The following is a 15000-nucleotide window of genomic DNA, read 5'->3' as shown; positions in this document are numbered from 1 at the left end:
TACACACATTCCTCCAAATCCCCATTCAAAAACTGTCAACCCCCACCCCCCCCCCCCCCCCCCCACACACACACACACACACACACACACACTCACACACAGACACACACACACACACACACACACACACACACACACACACACACACACACACACAGACACACACACACACACACACACTCACACACAGAGAGACACACACACACACAGAATGCCTGAGAGAGAGGTCTGCAGTGAAAACAGTAATGAATAAATCATGGAAGCCCCCCTTTCTCTCCCAGCTCCAAATAGCATTAAGATGACCATGCCTGCCCAGTCAGATAGAGCCCTTACTCTGCCACGCATCTGGCCCAGGTCTGTCCTGGAAAAGCCCACCTATCTGCAGCGGATGGTGCTCAGTCATCCGTTAATGCCACCTAAATTTAAACAGGATGCCTCCTGCCAGAGTCCATTTGGACTTGAGCTCTGAGGTCCCTTTCTTCCCTTAACGCCTCACCAGTCACCACCCCTCCTTTCTTTTGCTGAAGAAGCAAAAATGTTCAAAGCCGTGTTGAAGTCCCAATTTCCCTGTTTCCTCTCCTGTGCCACCTCCATCGCCGCTAAGCACACGGCATTTAAGAGCAAAATAAAGTATTTAGCATCTAATTTACACCGCAGGAAGAAGCTCCGGCGTACTGGAGCTATGGTTTCTTCACGTGGTAAATTTGCACTTGTGCCCTGAACACAGGCACACAAACAGACGAGCCGGCACAACCTTAAGCAGCTCAGCGCCACTGGCATGGCAGAGAGGATCACACCTCTCTCTCTCGCACCACATAACACCTCCAGAGAAGCTGCTTCATTATGGCCGCCCCAGGAGACATGTCATATCCTCAGCAGAGAGGGCGGCAGAAACATCTCCATTTAAAGCTCTGTGTGGGAGCGGAGGGGAGAGCAGTGCCATGGTCTCCGATGGCTACCAGCCTCACCAGCTTCGCCACCCCCTCTCCTGGGGCTCAGGCTCAGGCTCAAACCTCCCGCAGGAGCTAAACTACTAAACAGCCAACAGCTGCAACCAGATCAGCTGTATGTGGGGCGGATCAAAGCAGCAGCCAATGGCCAGATTATCAGATGATCACTGTGTCCAAGTCCCTCTCTTCACCTGGGAAACTAAACTGATAAGCAACACCTCAACGTCTAACACTTATACATTTCATGTGATATCTCTAGGACTACAATGGAATTAAGCCCTAGGGCTTTATTGTGCGTTGACCGATAATGGACAAAGACGTTTGATTTCATCTATTTCATTCGATAAGAAGCGTCTTTTGTTCAGTAACGTCAATAAAAACGTTCAATCAATTCCATCAATTCAATCAATCAAAAGCAGGCAGATGTGGGCCCGGTGAGGGTGAGAGCGACACCAGAGTCTGCAGAGACTGGAGCAATATCTCCATTCCAAGTGCTCTGTGCGAGCGTTTCTGTACAAAGCCTTTCTTCTCACCTTTTATTCTTGGATTGGAGCTAGATGGGCGCGTATCTGTAGGACACGTCTGAAATGACGGATGAAAGGCGGAGAGGAGGAGAATGGAAACAGCGGCGTGGGGAAATGAGACTAATGGACACACGAGCCGCCGTGTCAATGGCAGTCGTTCAGAGGCCGTGTCTGAAACAGATGAATCTGGGAGATAAATAACAGTGAGATGAATGGAGTGAATGAGCTCCACAATGACTCCCAGTCTTTGGGGGCCGACTAGGCTATCCCTCTCACACGTGATTAATATCCACTCATGAGATTCTCCAGCAAGGTGTCTTACAGCTACAGAATCTAGGGTAGATTTGGAATCTAGGGTTTGGTTCTCTAAGCTGCTTTAAAACTGGTGGTAAAATGAGTCTACACACCTTCAGTTGCTTGGGGATATTTTTGTTGTTTATTTTTATTTGTTGTTCTTCAGGTCTTCATCAGGCGCTCAAAAGTACAAAATGAAAAAACAGTGAAAAGGTGTTGTGCAGACAGACTCTTTTTCTCCAGCAGTGTTTTGGATTTGCCTCGTCCTGTGTCTGGGAAGTGTACAGTACATGGACCTCCTGCCTTTGAACTGCCCCCTAGTGCTGCTGTCCCAGAGGACTGGCCTCTCTCTCTCCTCCTCATCCCTCCCTCAGTGTCCCTCTGGGCTCCTTATTTTCCAGGATTTGGGATAAATATCCCGACTGGCCCCTGCTGCTCCGAGCTGCTGTCCCTCTGGCTCTCCCGCTGCAGTGACACTGCTTCTGGATTAGCGGCCGCTGGGGCAGAGTTGGGTTTCTTGGAGGGTCTTGTCTGGATTAGGGATTAAAGACTATCACATCACCTCCGTCTCCCTCTCTCCATGCCCTGGAGCCCAGAGCTCAGCTCCCCCACGGCCCCTTTTAGCACTGCTGCTTAGGGGCACTTTGCAAACACCCAACGGTATCAGGCACAATGGGCTTTGAACATCAGTGTTAATCTGTTATCGTTCCAGTTTTAGGATATCTGCAGTGTTGTTGTTTTTGTTTACAGCTCGTTTATTAGGGCCATGAAGGAAATGAAAGATTATTCAACTAATGCTTCAGTGTAGTATAGAATTAATTACCCTAGCTTCATTATTTCATTGTGTTTCATCTCTAGTCGTCTCAACCATAAGCAATATACACACAAACCTGGCCCAGATTCCCAGAGCACTCTTCTCCCGTGGTTTCCACCAGGGTGCCTTTCTCTCTCTCTCTCTCTCTCTCTCTCTCTCTCTCTCTCTCTCTCTCTCTCTCTCTCTCTCTCTCTCTCTCTCTCTCTCTCTCTCTCTCTCTCTCTCTCTCTCTCTGCCTCTGGATTAGCCACTGCTAAGAGAGAACTCTTTTTTTTGGAGGATCTCCTCTGGATTAGGCCATAAAGACGATCACCCCTCTTCTCTGCATGTAGGTCAACTCTCCTCCCCAAAATCTTATACCCTCCCCCCCCCCCCCCCCCATACACACACCCCTCTCCATTCCAATCCTCCTCCGCGCTGCAGTCATTTGTAATTACTGCCAGCACGTCCACACACACACACCCCTCCACACGCCCTGAACCACCCCAGGCAGCTGACAAACAAGGGGAGCCTGCTGGGGAATGCCCACCGCTGGGAGGGCCCCACGCCGAGAGGGCTAGTGGATCATGCCGAGAGAAGCCAGCGGATTGTGTGCATGAAGAATAAGGCATCTTCGTCTCACTGGGGGGTCACTAGATTGGCTCACATTATGCATTTATGTGTGTGTGTGTGTGTGTGTGTGTGTGTGTGTGTGTGTGAGAGAGAGAGAGAAGGGGGGGTCTGTGCATAAGTGTACGTTCATGGCCCATATTGCCCGAGGGCAGAGGATGTGTACAAAACAATTCCCCCATAAAGCTCCACTCGGATTGATTCCTGATCTCCTCGCAAGGGGCACACACACTCCAGTCCCCTTCAATTACTGCCATCTGGAAAGACGGAAAGACAGAAAGACAGTAGATCTGCAGATCTGGGAGCAACAGACGCAGCTACAGACACAGACACAGCCGTCTCAGAGGCTGAGTGCTGGTGTATGTGAGAGCAGTGGGTGGTTCGCCCGGTCACACAAGGAGCTTCTCTGTCCTTGGAGAAAGAGCCTTTGATGCGTTTGAAGTGCGGAAACACGCAACTTGATATTTATCCCTGTAGAGCTGCCGAGTCTGACATGGTTCTGGCTCTGATGTGGCCCTGATGTGGCCCTGATCGGGCTCCACTCCGTTCAAGAGTCACTCGCGCTCAGAGACACTTTTCTCATGAATGAAGGTCTTGTAAGGGCTTGAATGTCGTGCTTAAAGCTGATTTCAAGGGAGCCATAGCAGTTAATTGCCTTTGCTCTACGGCGAAATCGGTCAGGCTCCTTGCTAGGGACTGACATCAGCACACTTTAATTATCCAACACTTCTTTTCTCAATAGGAGTGCCTCTGAACTTCCTTATTTCCGCCATCCCTGAACTCCGTCCCGAAAACTTCTGCGGCTGCTTATATAAAAGAACCATTGTAAAAGTCCACTCCAATTGTTGCTGCCTCCGCTTGACACGGATATATTTAGCGTAGCATCCAGCGCCGGCCGTGTTTTTCCCCGCGCAGCCCTGCGAGCCCGAGCGGCAATAAAAGATTCATGTATTCCAGCCCTCTGGCAGTGCGGTGACACACTTACTTTACATCCAGAGCAATTAATGTCCACTAAAACTAGATTACAACGCAGACATCCCACTGGGGCCCGACTACCACCACTTTCTGGGGGGGATGGACTATGGGGGCAGGGTTGGGGTGTGTGTGTGTGTGTGTGTGTGTGTGTGTGTGTGTTAGTAGTTGGTAGTGTGTGGGGGTGTTGTAGTTGTGACGCTGGTCATGATTCAGGTTGATGATTCTGCACACATTGGTGGTTTTAGCCCAACAAGCATGCCCCTAATGGCATATTGATGTAAGTGCAGTGGTCAGCTCTGCATGCACAAAAAATCTATCTTACTTTCTTTACTTTCTCTCTTTGACTCTGTGACTTTTCTCCACAGCTTCTCTTTTTACATTCCTTTCCTTTCTTTTTGTTATCTCTATCCCTCTTTTCTTTCCTTTCTCGGTCTGTCTCTCGGGGTCATATTCTCCCTCCGTTAGTACCACTGTGCTTCTCTCTCCTCCACCCTCTCTCTCTCTCTCTCTCTCTCTCTCTCTCTCTCTCTCTCTCTCTCTCTCTCTCTCTCTCTCTCTCTCTCTCTCTCTCTCTCTCTCTCTCTCTCTCTCTCTCTCTCTCTCTCTCTCTCCCTGGTGGTGAGTACTGGAGTCCAGCCAAGGCTCTGCACCTCCCGTGGTTTTTACTGCACAGAAGGCTCCATGCCTCCAAGAGCCAAGGTCGTGCTGGGTAGCCATATTGTGTTTTATTAGAAGGTGGGCCGCACTAATATGGTCCCATGTTAGATTTATTGCCCATGGCAACGGAACACGGAGCTGGTGTGGAATCAGAGTCGGCCGCTCTCCAGTTTATTAATGTAACTCTGCATTTTTATGTCGAACAAAACCTCATTTATGAATGCATAAATCAAAACCACAAAAATAAGCACGAAAAAAAGGATGAAGAAAATAAGAGAACAGGTGTTGTGTTGGTGTGGTGTTAATAGGAGCAAATCTGCAGAGCTGTGCATAATACATGTCCCCCCTGTGTGTGTGTGTGTGTGTGTGTGTGTGTGTGTGTTTGTGTGTGTGTGTGACCTTTTGGAGTTACAGAGGAAGACAGGGTTCAGAGTGGAGTCACACATTCCTGTCTGATTCTATACAAATATTTTGACGTGCTCGCTCAGAGAGGTTGCAGGACTGTAAGAGTGTAGGAGGGCTGGGGGTGGGGGTCGGGGTTGGGGGGGTCGGGTCAGAGAAGTTGAGCTGCTGTTACATGGGTGAACACCCAAGTGAGAAACTGCCTTGCTGTTGTCTGATGCTCTTATACCTCAACTGGTAGCTTAGCGCAAGGTGCTAGCGCTAAGGTGATGAAACAGAGTACACCTGCCCATATGCTCTGTGCTGTTATCTGCTCTGGAGAAAAGAGTCCGCTGATGGACCGTCATTTTTTCAACTATTTTCAGCCACGGCTTATACATTGATTTTGCAAAATTGCTTCAGCTATGAGGTTAATACACAGGTGCAGTTACAGTAATAACACACACACACACACACACACACACACACACACACCTTCTCTCTCATCTATTTATTCAATTCTTTCTAAATCTTTCTTTCTTTATCTTTTACACCTCTGTACGGGAGTTAGTTGAGCAGCTAAATGTCTTTTCGCTACATATTTTACAACAGTATCCCTATATGTGACAAAAACAAATCCCTTTAATCCTTGAATCCACCACCTTAAGAGATGTGTTAGTCTGCTAACAACTTCACTCAGCACCCAGGGGTGTTAACCTCGTTGCTAGCACGCCCACCACCCAGTCCAGGACACTGTGAGACAGGGAGACAGGTGACAGGCTCAAGCCTGGGGCTCAACAGTTCAGTCAGAGTACAATGTTACCGTCATTTCCCAACTATTAGCCGCAGCTTATACATGATTTTGCTAAATGTTTTTCAGCTATGATGAGGTTAACACATATAGGGACAGTTAATATTGCATTTATATGGTTTTGTTTCTTATAACTCTCATAAAATGCTTATACACAATGCGGCTAATACACAGGAAATGACTGTTCGGCCCAAATGAATGCATGTGAATAAAAAAAGATGTCTGATCTGTTAAAACCTATTTGTTGTTGTTGCTCCTGCAGGTCACCCCAGTGGCTGGTCCACCAGAGGGGGGTACGCGGGTCACCATCCGTGGCCTTAACCTGGGCTTGTCCTTCTCCGAGATGGTCAACAACGTCCAGGTGGCCGGCGTCCAGTGTACGCCTCAGGAGGACGGCTACATCATCGCCGAACAGTAAGTGATGCACGCCATCACTCGGACACTGGCATAATATACTGGAGTGACTGTAGACTCCGTAATCACACTACTACTTAAAATATCACTGGGTCATTTTTAGACTGTTGAGAGAGAGAGACACATGACGGATACTGTGGCTCAATTCAAATGCTCTTAATTGGATTGGGCTGGAGGACGTCTGGAAATAGAACAAGCTAGAGGACGTGTGCAGCGCGCTGACGGCAGTTTCATCCCATTTGGCGGCTGGATGATGAAAAAAAGCTGCCATCGGTTGGACTCCATGAAGGATAGAGATCTGTCTCATCTCTCTGTTCTTTGATAGCAATTATCCCACCCTCTCCACAGCCTCTCTTCTGCGCTGCTGTACAGTAGCTCTGCTCAGTAGCTTAATGAAGCAGCCTCTTTAGCCAGCAGTGATCAAACCTCGTTGTTTGTTGGTCTGGGCGAGCTCTTAGGTCCCTGTTTGTTTCTGCTCCATCGATCCCTGCAGTTATTCTACGGGAGACAGGAAGCATCTTTGCAGTAGCCAGCCGACAGCAGAAGTGGCCTCTTAAAAGGGTTAATCTGGAGCAGTCGGCTCGGAGCTCCCCGAAACCAGAAAGCTCGGCTAATTAAGACTGGCCCGTCCTTCCCTAAGGGAACGAGCGGCGTTCATCCCTCAACATCTGCGTGTGTTTACTCGCTTAATTGTCCTACCCAAACAACCACGCTCAGCCCAGTCCTCTAGCTAGCACATGAGCTCATTTGTTCGTGTTGCTTCTTTTGATTTTTTTGTTGTTGCTGGAGTCTAGCTGTGAGCATGTTTGGAAAAAAAAAAACACGAGGAAGTACATACTGATTGGTTGTTGCACTCAAAATGGCCACCATCTCTACCCTATTGCGAGTATTATTCCTGCTACCCCCAAAGGAACAGGAGAACCGACAGCCCACGATTACCTCTCAACACCCAGACAGACCTGAGAAAGAGAGCCGGTGTAGAAAAGTGGTGTTGAGGTTGGAAAAAAAGAACAGAGTGATGAAAAGGCAAACTTTCTACTGAGTGAAGACAGGCGAGGGAAAAAAAGACAATGACTTTTGGGCATCAAGGGACATAGAGGAACACGATGTGTCAGAGTGCTACACGACCGCTCCCTCTCTCGCTCTCTGTCCCTCTCTCTCTCTCTCTCTCCCTCCCTCCCTCTCTCCTTCTCCTTCTTTCCTCCGTCTATCTCTCTCTCCCTCTCTCTTTCCTTCTCTCTCTCTCATAGGAGCCTTTAACCTTAATTCCTCCGCTGCCCTAGTTCTGCCCTTTGGCCCGGGTAACAGAACATTGCACCAGGGTAACGGAACATTGCGCCAGCAGCAGCAGCAGCGGTCGTGCCATAGAAGAGAGGTTCCCTTCTCTGCGCACACACACACACACACACACACACACACACACACACACACACACACACATGCAGGTTCCACAGGGCAGGCTGAAATACACTGAGCTGATACCTTTTTAATTTCATACCCAATTAGCATCGTAGCGCATTAGTGACATGCAAATGAGATCACACCTGCGCTAAGGTGGCTCTGCACGAACAACTCGACAGGTAATCCACGTAAACCTGCCAGCCAACAACAGTGGAGTGTAATCCAGTAATTAGCGCCGAGAAACATAGCACTCGCTTAGCCTACTTGGTGCTCTGCCTACTAATGGACTGAATAGATGAATACAATCTCTCTTGCATCTCAAGCATGTTCAGAGCAGCCATTACTATAACCATTATCACGTGTGTATCTTTCATTTCACACAACCTTATGCTGCATTCAGTTTAAACTAATCACCAAACACTTGAAGATTCTCCTCGAGCCGATTTGCCGATTAGTTTTTGCTCTCGGCTGTATTCCTCTCCTCTGGCGCGTGGTTTCAAAACTGCTATAAATAGCTGGCGCTGTGCTGTGCTAGCCTGCGTTGTGTGGCGCGATGCCGTGCCATTCTGGAGTGAGGCGGGCGCGTGGCACACGCCCGTGTCCTTTCTCCCGCCCGTACCCTGGGTGCTCTCTCTCTCTCTCTCTCTCTCTCTCTCTCTCTCTCTCTCTCTCTCTCTCTCTCTCTCTCTCTCTCTCTCTCTCTCTCTCTCTCTCTCTCTCTCTCTCTCCCTGCCAGGCCGAGTTGTAATTGTGATGCGCGGCGTGGCTCGGGCTGCGGGGGACGATTTGTCAGCGGTGCGCGCCCCTGACAGCAGCTTAATCCAATCGGGACGCTGCTGGAGTGAATTCACTTGTACGGCTCCGCCAGACGTGTCACGCAGGAAATAGGGAGCCAGGCGCCAGGACATCACCTCGGCAGTTGGAGCAGCGGAGAGAGAGAGAGAGAGAGAGAGAGAGAGAGAGAGAGAGAGAATAGTGGAGAGTGAGGAAAAGAGAAAGTGAAACAAGAGAAAAAAGGGAGTGGGAGAGGATGGGGAGAAAGAGGGAGAAAGGCAGGAAGAGAAAAAGAGAGGAGAGGAAAGCGAGGGAGCTTATAGTGAAGACTTTGTCCTTTGCTTGTGTATCTGGTGTGGATGTGGACAAGATTCTCCTCATGTCAAGGGCAACTTTGCTGTTGTCGTGTTTTTGATGCTGTAGTTTGAATGCCTCGGTGCCTGTGGACAGTTAAGGATGGAGTACCTATGAGTATTCGCAGACGCAATATAACGCTATAATTCAAAATGGAATAGAGGCTTTCCTGCAGACTCTGGGTTTTCTGCAGGCTCTTAAACGGCAAAGTCCCTCTGAAATAGCCTCCAGTTGCGATTAGTTCACCAGATGAGAGGCTCCTCCGTTGCACTCCCAATGTCTTGGAGCTCATTTGAAAAAAAGCTCAGAGAGCGCTGTAGTCATCACCTCAGTTAACCTATGGCTCAGCGATGTGCTGTTCTACTGTGAGCAGGCTTGGTTTTGTTCATCCCGTCCTCTTTGGGCTAATGCAGACAGTGTGGAGACTTAAGCCTTACTTAACCTCACACTATAATAAAAAATAAACTTTACCCACTGCCAAGCCGCACTCCGAGCCTTAGCCTCCATCACGTAATTCCTCTCCCAACCCCCGACTCCCAGCCCCCCCCCCCCCCCCCCCCCACGCCGTCTCTGCTCCACTGATTGCAGTAATGAAATGAGCGCATGGCGCAGGGTAGGGCAGGTAGGCGAGGTGGAGCGCCGCTTCAGCTCCTTGTTTCTCCGCGAGGCACACTCTTGCAGGCCTCCACCAGACCATAAATCCTGTGTCAGTCTCCGCTCTCCGCTCTCCGCGGACCAGACGCCAGAGCTGTTCTGGAAGTCGTTAGTCACGAGTCAGGGAGATCAGTGCTGGAAAAGAGAGAGAGAGAGAGAAAAGGGAACCTGCCGACTTCACCAACATCTCTTTATTCTTCTTCTTCTTCTTCTTCTTCTTCTTCTTCTTCTTCTTCTTCTTCTTCTTCTTCTTCTTCTCTCCCACCCCCCCCCCCCCACACACACACACACACACACACACACACACACACACACACACACACACACACACACACACACACACACACACACACACACACACACAGACATACACACACACACACACACATACAAACACATACACACACACACACACACACACACACACACACACACACACACACACACACACACACACAAACAGACATACACATACACACTCTCTCCCTCTCTCGTTGTGTTCGTACCCTGGGACGACAACAGTGATTCCCTCTTGTTCTTTATTGCGTCCTGCGAGAGCCGATCGATCGCCGCCCCACGTTTATTATGTCATTTGATCTGGCGAGCTGCCAGCCTCCCTGACACCTGATCACAGCGTATGATAAAGCTCTAGCGATCAATAGGCCTCCTCAGGCTTGATTTAAATGGGCTGCGCCGAGCAGCGGCGGCAGCAGCAGAGGGCCCATGCTGGGCAGGCAGGCTGGCCTATATTTATGATGCCCAGGCACTGAGCAGTTTCATGCCACGTTGTGCACGGTTGGGCACAGATAGTCTCAAGGCAGCCCTAGGGGGGATTTTCAATTCTGCACAAGGATATAGTGTGTGAATATTTATGTATACAGTATATATACTATATATATCGAGGGCTGAGAACCAAAGGGGTGTACAAAAGTGACATTTCACCAACTTTACAGGAGAGCCGAAACAACAATAACTATATATTTATAAATATTTTACTTCTATAATTTTGTCAGTTAAGAGAGCTCATCAAGAGCTTCCAGGTGATATATATAACTCAATTTTGACCAAAATGTCACTTACGCCCCTTTGGTTCTCAGCCCTCGATACAGTATATAGTAGATAGTATATGTAGTATATACAGTATGGGCCACGCTATATGCTCCCTTAGCCATCATGGAGGCCAAGTGAAAATGGCATCCAGAAATGAGTGTGAGGAGATCAATAGGGGATTAGGATGCATGCTGCTGACTGGAGAGCAGCAGGTTTGTTAGCGCGGCCTCCATAATGCATGAGGGGCCTGCTGGGGTCAAATGCAGCTCCACGGCGAGGACGTTGCTAACGCCTGGGCAGGAATACAACATTACCTGCAACTCACACTCCTAAGCAGCCGGCTGCTCTTGGCTTTGCAGAGATGTTCTATAATTGGTTGCACCATTTTTTGTGTGCGGTATCATCAGTAATAGAGAATTTATAATTGTTTTTCTCTGTTTGAGTCCTGCTACAGTATGAATCAGACTAAGTGTGTGTGTGTGTGTGTGTGTGTGTGTGTGTCTGTTTTGTGGTTATTTTACAGGATAGTGTGTGAAATGCACCCTGCTCCCATCGATGCAGCTCCAGGCCCGGTGTCTCTGTGTGTGGGAGAGTGCAGACCAGAGCTCCAAACACACTCCTCTCAACTCTACTCCTTTGTGGTAGGACTCCCACCTTATCCATATCTGTGTGTGTGTGTGTGTGTGTGTGTGTGTGTGTGTGTGTGTACTCCTCTGTGGTAAGACTCCCCACCTTATCCATATCTGACCCTGTGAATTATTCAGTGGCTCACTGGCCCTGTGCTGGGTCTCTTTGGGGTTTTATCTTAAGATTTGCACAGGGCTTATGCTGCCATTTTATTTACTCTTGTGTGTGTTGGTGTGGCTGTGTGTGTATATGTGTGTGTTGGTGTGATTGTGTAACTGTGTGTGTGTTTTGAGCCAACAGTCAACTGTATGGATGTAGATTGATATGGAGCCATTCCCTTATCTATAACCCAGTCATTATTTACATTGTGTCACTGCAGTGCTCTGAGGTCGGCCATCTTGTTTCCCATGTGAGCGGCGTAATGGTGATGAGTTAGACTGATGAATGCAGCTGAGCTCATTGTTTTTTACGCATCTTTTTGGAACGGCAGCAGCATTTGTAGTTGACCTCAGGCTCGTCAGCGCTATTATTTGTGAGATATTTCACTTCTGTTGAACGCCTGGAGCCGCGGGGTCAGGCCGGTAATGTGTTCTATGGGCATGCCTCAAACACAGCCTCCTTCCATTACAAGGCCGGGGTCAATAAATTAAGCTTTTATGGCTAATGTTGCCTTTTATCGTTTCCCCCCCCACAGCCATTTGCAATAAACACTCTTTAAAAAAAATAAAAAATATTTCAAGTACTACTAGTACATATGCAGCCATTACTCTTAAAACCTGCTCTAATGCTACTGATTAAATGTTTATCCGTAGAAGTCACCAGGTGCTTTTAACACTCATTTGAGAAGTCAGATGAATATCATTGCCAGGCCGGTGCCTGTGTAGGTCTGCTGTCTCTTTATAGCGTTGGGCTTTTATCAGAAGCATTTCTTTTTTAAAGAGGAGTGTCCCAATGCTGCTGTTGAAACCCAAGCCCTTCTTTGTTAATAACAGAGCCTGGTGTTAATTATTAGAATATCGAGTAATTACAATCGAGGAGCAGCACAGGGAATAAGCAATGAATGGGACCACAATGGTGGCCATTAGCAGAGTGTATATGTGTGTGTGTGTGTGTGTGAGGGGGGCGGCTTGAGCAGGAGCATCTATGGAGACAGCTCTTCTGCACCTGTCCTCTCCCCATGCATGGATCCAGAAGAGCACGAGCCAACCTGCGAGAAGCTGATAATCAACAGCATGCTTCCCACTTACAGATCCATTCACACACACACACACACACACACACACACACACACACACACACACACACACACACACACATATGTGCGTGCGCACAATTAACCGTCCCCCAACAATTAACAGCGTCTGGTAATTAACCTAGCTGTTTTGGTAAGATGCTCCTTTCCCTGTGCTCGCTCCCACAAAAGAGAATTCTCTATTCTGTGTGTGTGTGTGTGTGTGTGTGTGTGTGTGTGTGTGTGTGTGTGTGTGTGTGTGTGTGTGTGTGTGCACATGCATATGTGATTATGTATGCCTGTTTATATGTGTACCTAGGTGTCACGTCTGTTTTTGTCACCTTCTTCTTCACCTTGTTTGTGTGTGTGTGTGTGTGTGAGTGAGCATGTGCGCACGTTTTCATCTCCAGGGGCATTTGACAATCAGCACCCTCTTGGCTTCACAGGCTTTCCAATGCTAATACTCTTCCTCGATCAAGCTGCCCACACAACTCAACAACCAGCCATTTTAGCAGCCTGCTTAATAGCCTGTACTCTCTCTCTCTCCATCTCTCCCTAACTCTATATATCTTTCTCTCTCTCTCTCTCTCTCTCTCTCTCTCTCTCTCATTCGCTCCCCTTCCTCTGTTTGTGCAAATAGAAACAGACTGTTCTTCCCATACATAGCCCTCAAGGAATGTTCTTTAGAGCTTGTCTTCCCTTGTTAGAATCTCTATGTATGTTTTGCAAATCGCTGACTTGTCCCTTACGTTCCCATTTCAGACCCCGACGGTGACAGGACTGGCCCCGAGCCGAGGGCCCGAGTCTGGGGGAACCAAGGTCACCATCATGGGTGAGAACCTTGGAGCCGGCAGCAGCGTCAACGTTCTCTTTGGGAACCAGACCTGCGAGTTCTTTGAGTGAGTGTTTCTATTCACTATCTCTTGTTTGTGTCAGATTCAAGTCAAGTTATTTGGACTTTGTATGTTTACTTGTATGTTTGCATGTTTTTTTTTTGCTCTCAACAACAGTATTCAGATTATATACTGACAGCATGCAGGCAAAAACAAACAGTATGCATACTGTACTGTGTAAAACACAAGTCGGTGTTGCAATACTGCCAACAGTATGACATACATGTATATAAATTATACATCTACAAGTCCTTTGAGTTTTGAGTTGTCTTCACATGTTTTATTAAGGCATCATGTATTGCTGTCTTTGATGGCTTCTTCTATCCAAGGCAAAAGTTAGGCCCCCTAAAGTAAATAAAGTTATCCCTCCAGGCCAGTTGGTAGAGTGGAATTGCATATGTCATGACTTGGATGATTGAATATGTGTGTGTGTGTGTGTGTGTGTTTGAGTGTTTGACGGGTGGATGTGTCTGGCTTCCTCTGAGCGCACGTCGTATTAGCCGCTTCATGAATACTGCATTCACTGCTTCAGTGTGAGTCAAACTCCATTTGGTGCTGTGTCATGGACTGATGATGGTTGAAAATGGCTCCACATATTCTGCTGTGTGGTGTGTGCCTGCTCTCTCATCAGTTCCTCTGTCACTCTCTGTCATTATTTCTCTCTCTCTCTCTTTTCTCTCTCTCACCCGCTGTCAAGAGAGCAGTGTAAATCTTAATAAGGTTTTGATGACCTACTGCATCAAACTACACTAATAATGCCCCGCAGTCAAGCTCTCTACCCTGCACACTCACACGTTCTTTCTCTCTCACTCGCACTCTCTACAGTCTTCTCTGCTTTAGGTTTTTGTCACGCTCATACAGTAGCTCACACAAGAAATGCACATACACACACACACACACACACACACACACACACACACACACACACACACACATGCTCTCTTGATCTCTGCATCACTCATGCTTACATAGACATTAGCATTCCCATGTATTCATTAGTATTCAAAATGACTTACATATTCACTACAGCCTTATGCAGGCTACAGTGCAGAGGAGAGACGCTAACTTGGGATTATAAAGAATAGAAATAGAATAGAATAGAATATATACTTTTTTGATCCCGTGAGGGAAATTCATTTCTCTGCATTTAACCCAATTTAACCGAATTAGTGAACACACACAGCACACACACAGTGAGGTGAATCACACACTAACCCAGAGCAGTGAGCTGCCTGCCCAACCAGCGGCGCTCGGGGAGCAGTGAGGGGTTAGGTGCCTTGCTCAAGGGCACTTCAGCCGTGGTGGACTGGTCGGGGATCGAACCGGCAACCCTCCGGTCACAAGCCCGAAGCCCTAACCAGTACACCACGGCTGCCCACCGTTATTGTTCTATCTGCTATCTGCAGCGCTATTCCTAAAGGCACACACACATATACACATATACGCTCTCGTACACATACAAACAAACCGTATGTACATACACATACACCCACACACACACACACACACACACACACACACACACACACACACACACACTCACGCACACACGCACACCATGCCCCCCTCCCCACCCAGGCTGGCTAT

General features: G+C 48.1%; 1 protein-coding gene across 1 annotated transcript in view; it reads left to right on the top strand.

Moving 5' to 3' along the window:
* plxna2 (plexin A2) overlaps window positions 1–15000 on the top strand; it is a 243197-nt gene that overhangs the window by 163399 nt on the left and 64798 nt on the right. The window contains exons 13-15 of the mRNA XM_062540152.1: window positions 6278–6429; window positions 11186–11303; window positions 13283–13419. Coding sequence (XP_062396136.1) covers window positions 6278–6429; window positions 11186–11303; window positions 13283–13419 — 407 coding nt within the window. The remainder of the gene's footprint in view (window positions 1–6277; window positions 6430–11185; window positions 11304–13282; window positions 13420–15000) is intronic.

Source organism: Sardina pilchardus, chromosome 7 (genome assembly GCF_963854185.1).
Source record: "Sardina pilchardus chromosome 7, fSarPil1.1, whole genome shotgun sequence".
In the NCBI taxonomy this organism is placed as follows: domain Eukaryota; kingdom Metazoa; phylum Chordata; class Actinopteri; order Clupeiformes; family Clupeidae; genus Sardina; species Sardina pilchardus.
This window is presented reverse-complemented; position numbering and strand designations above follow the sequence as displayed.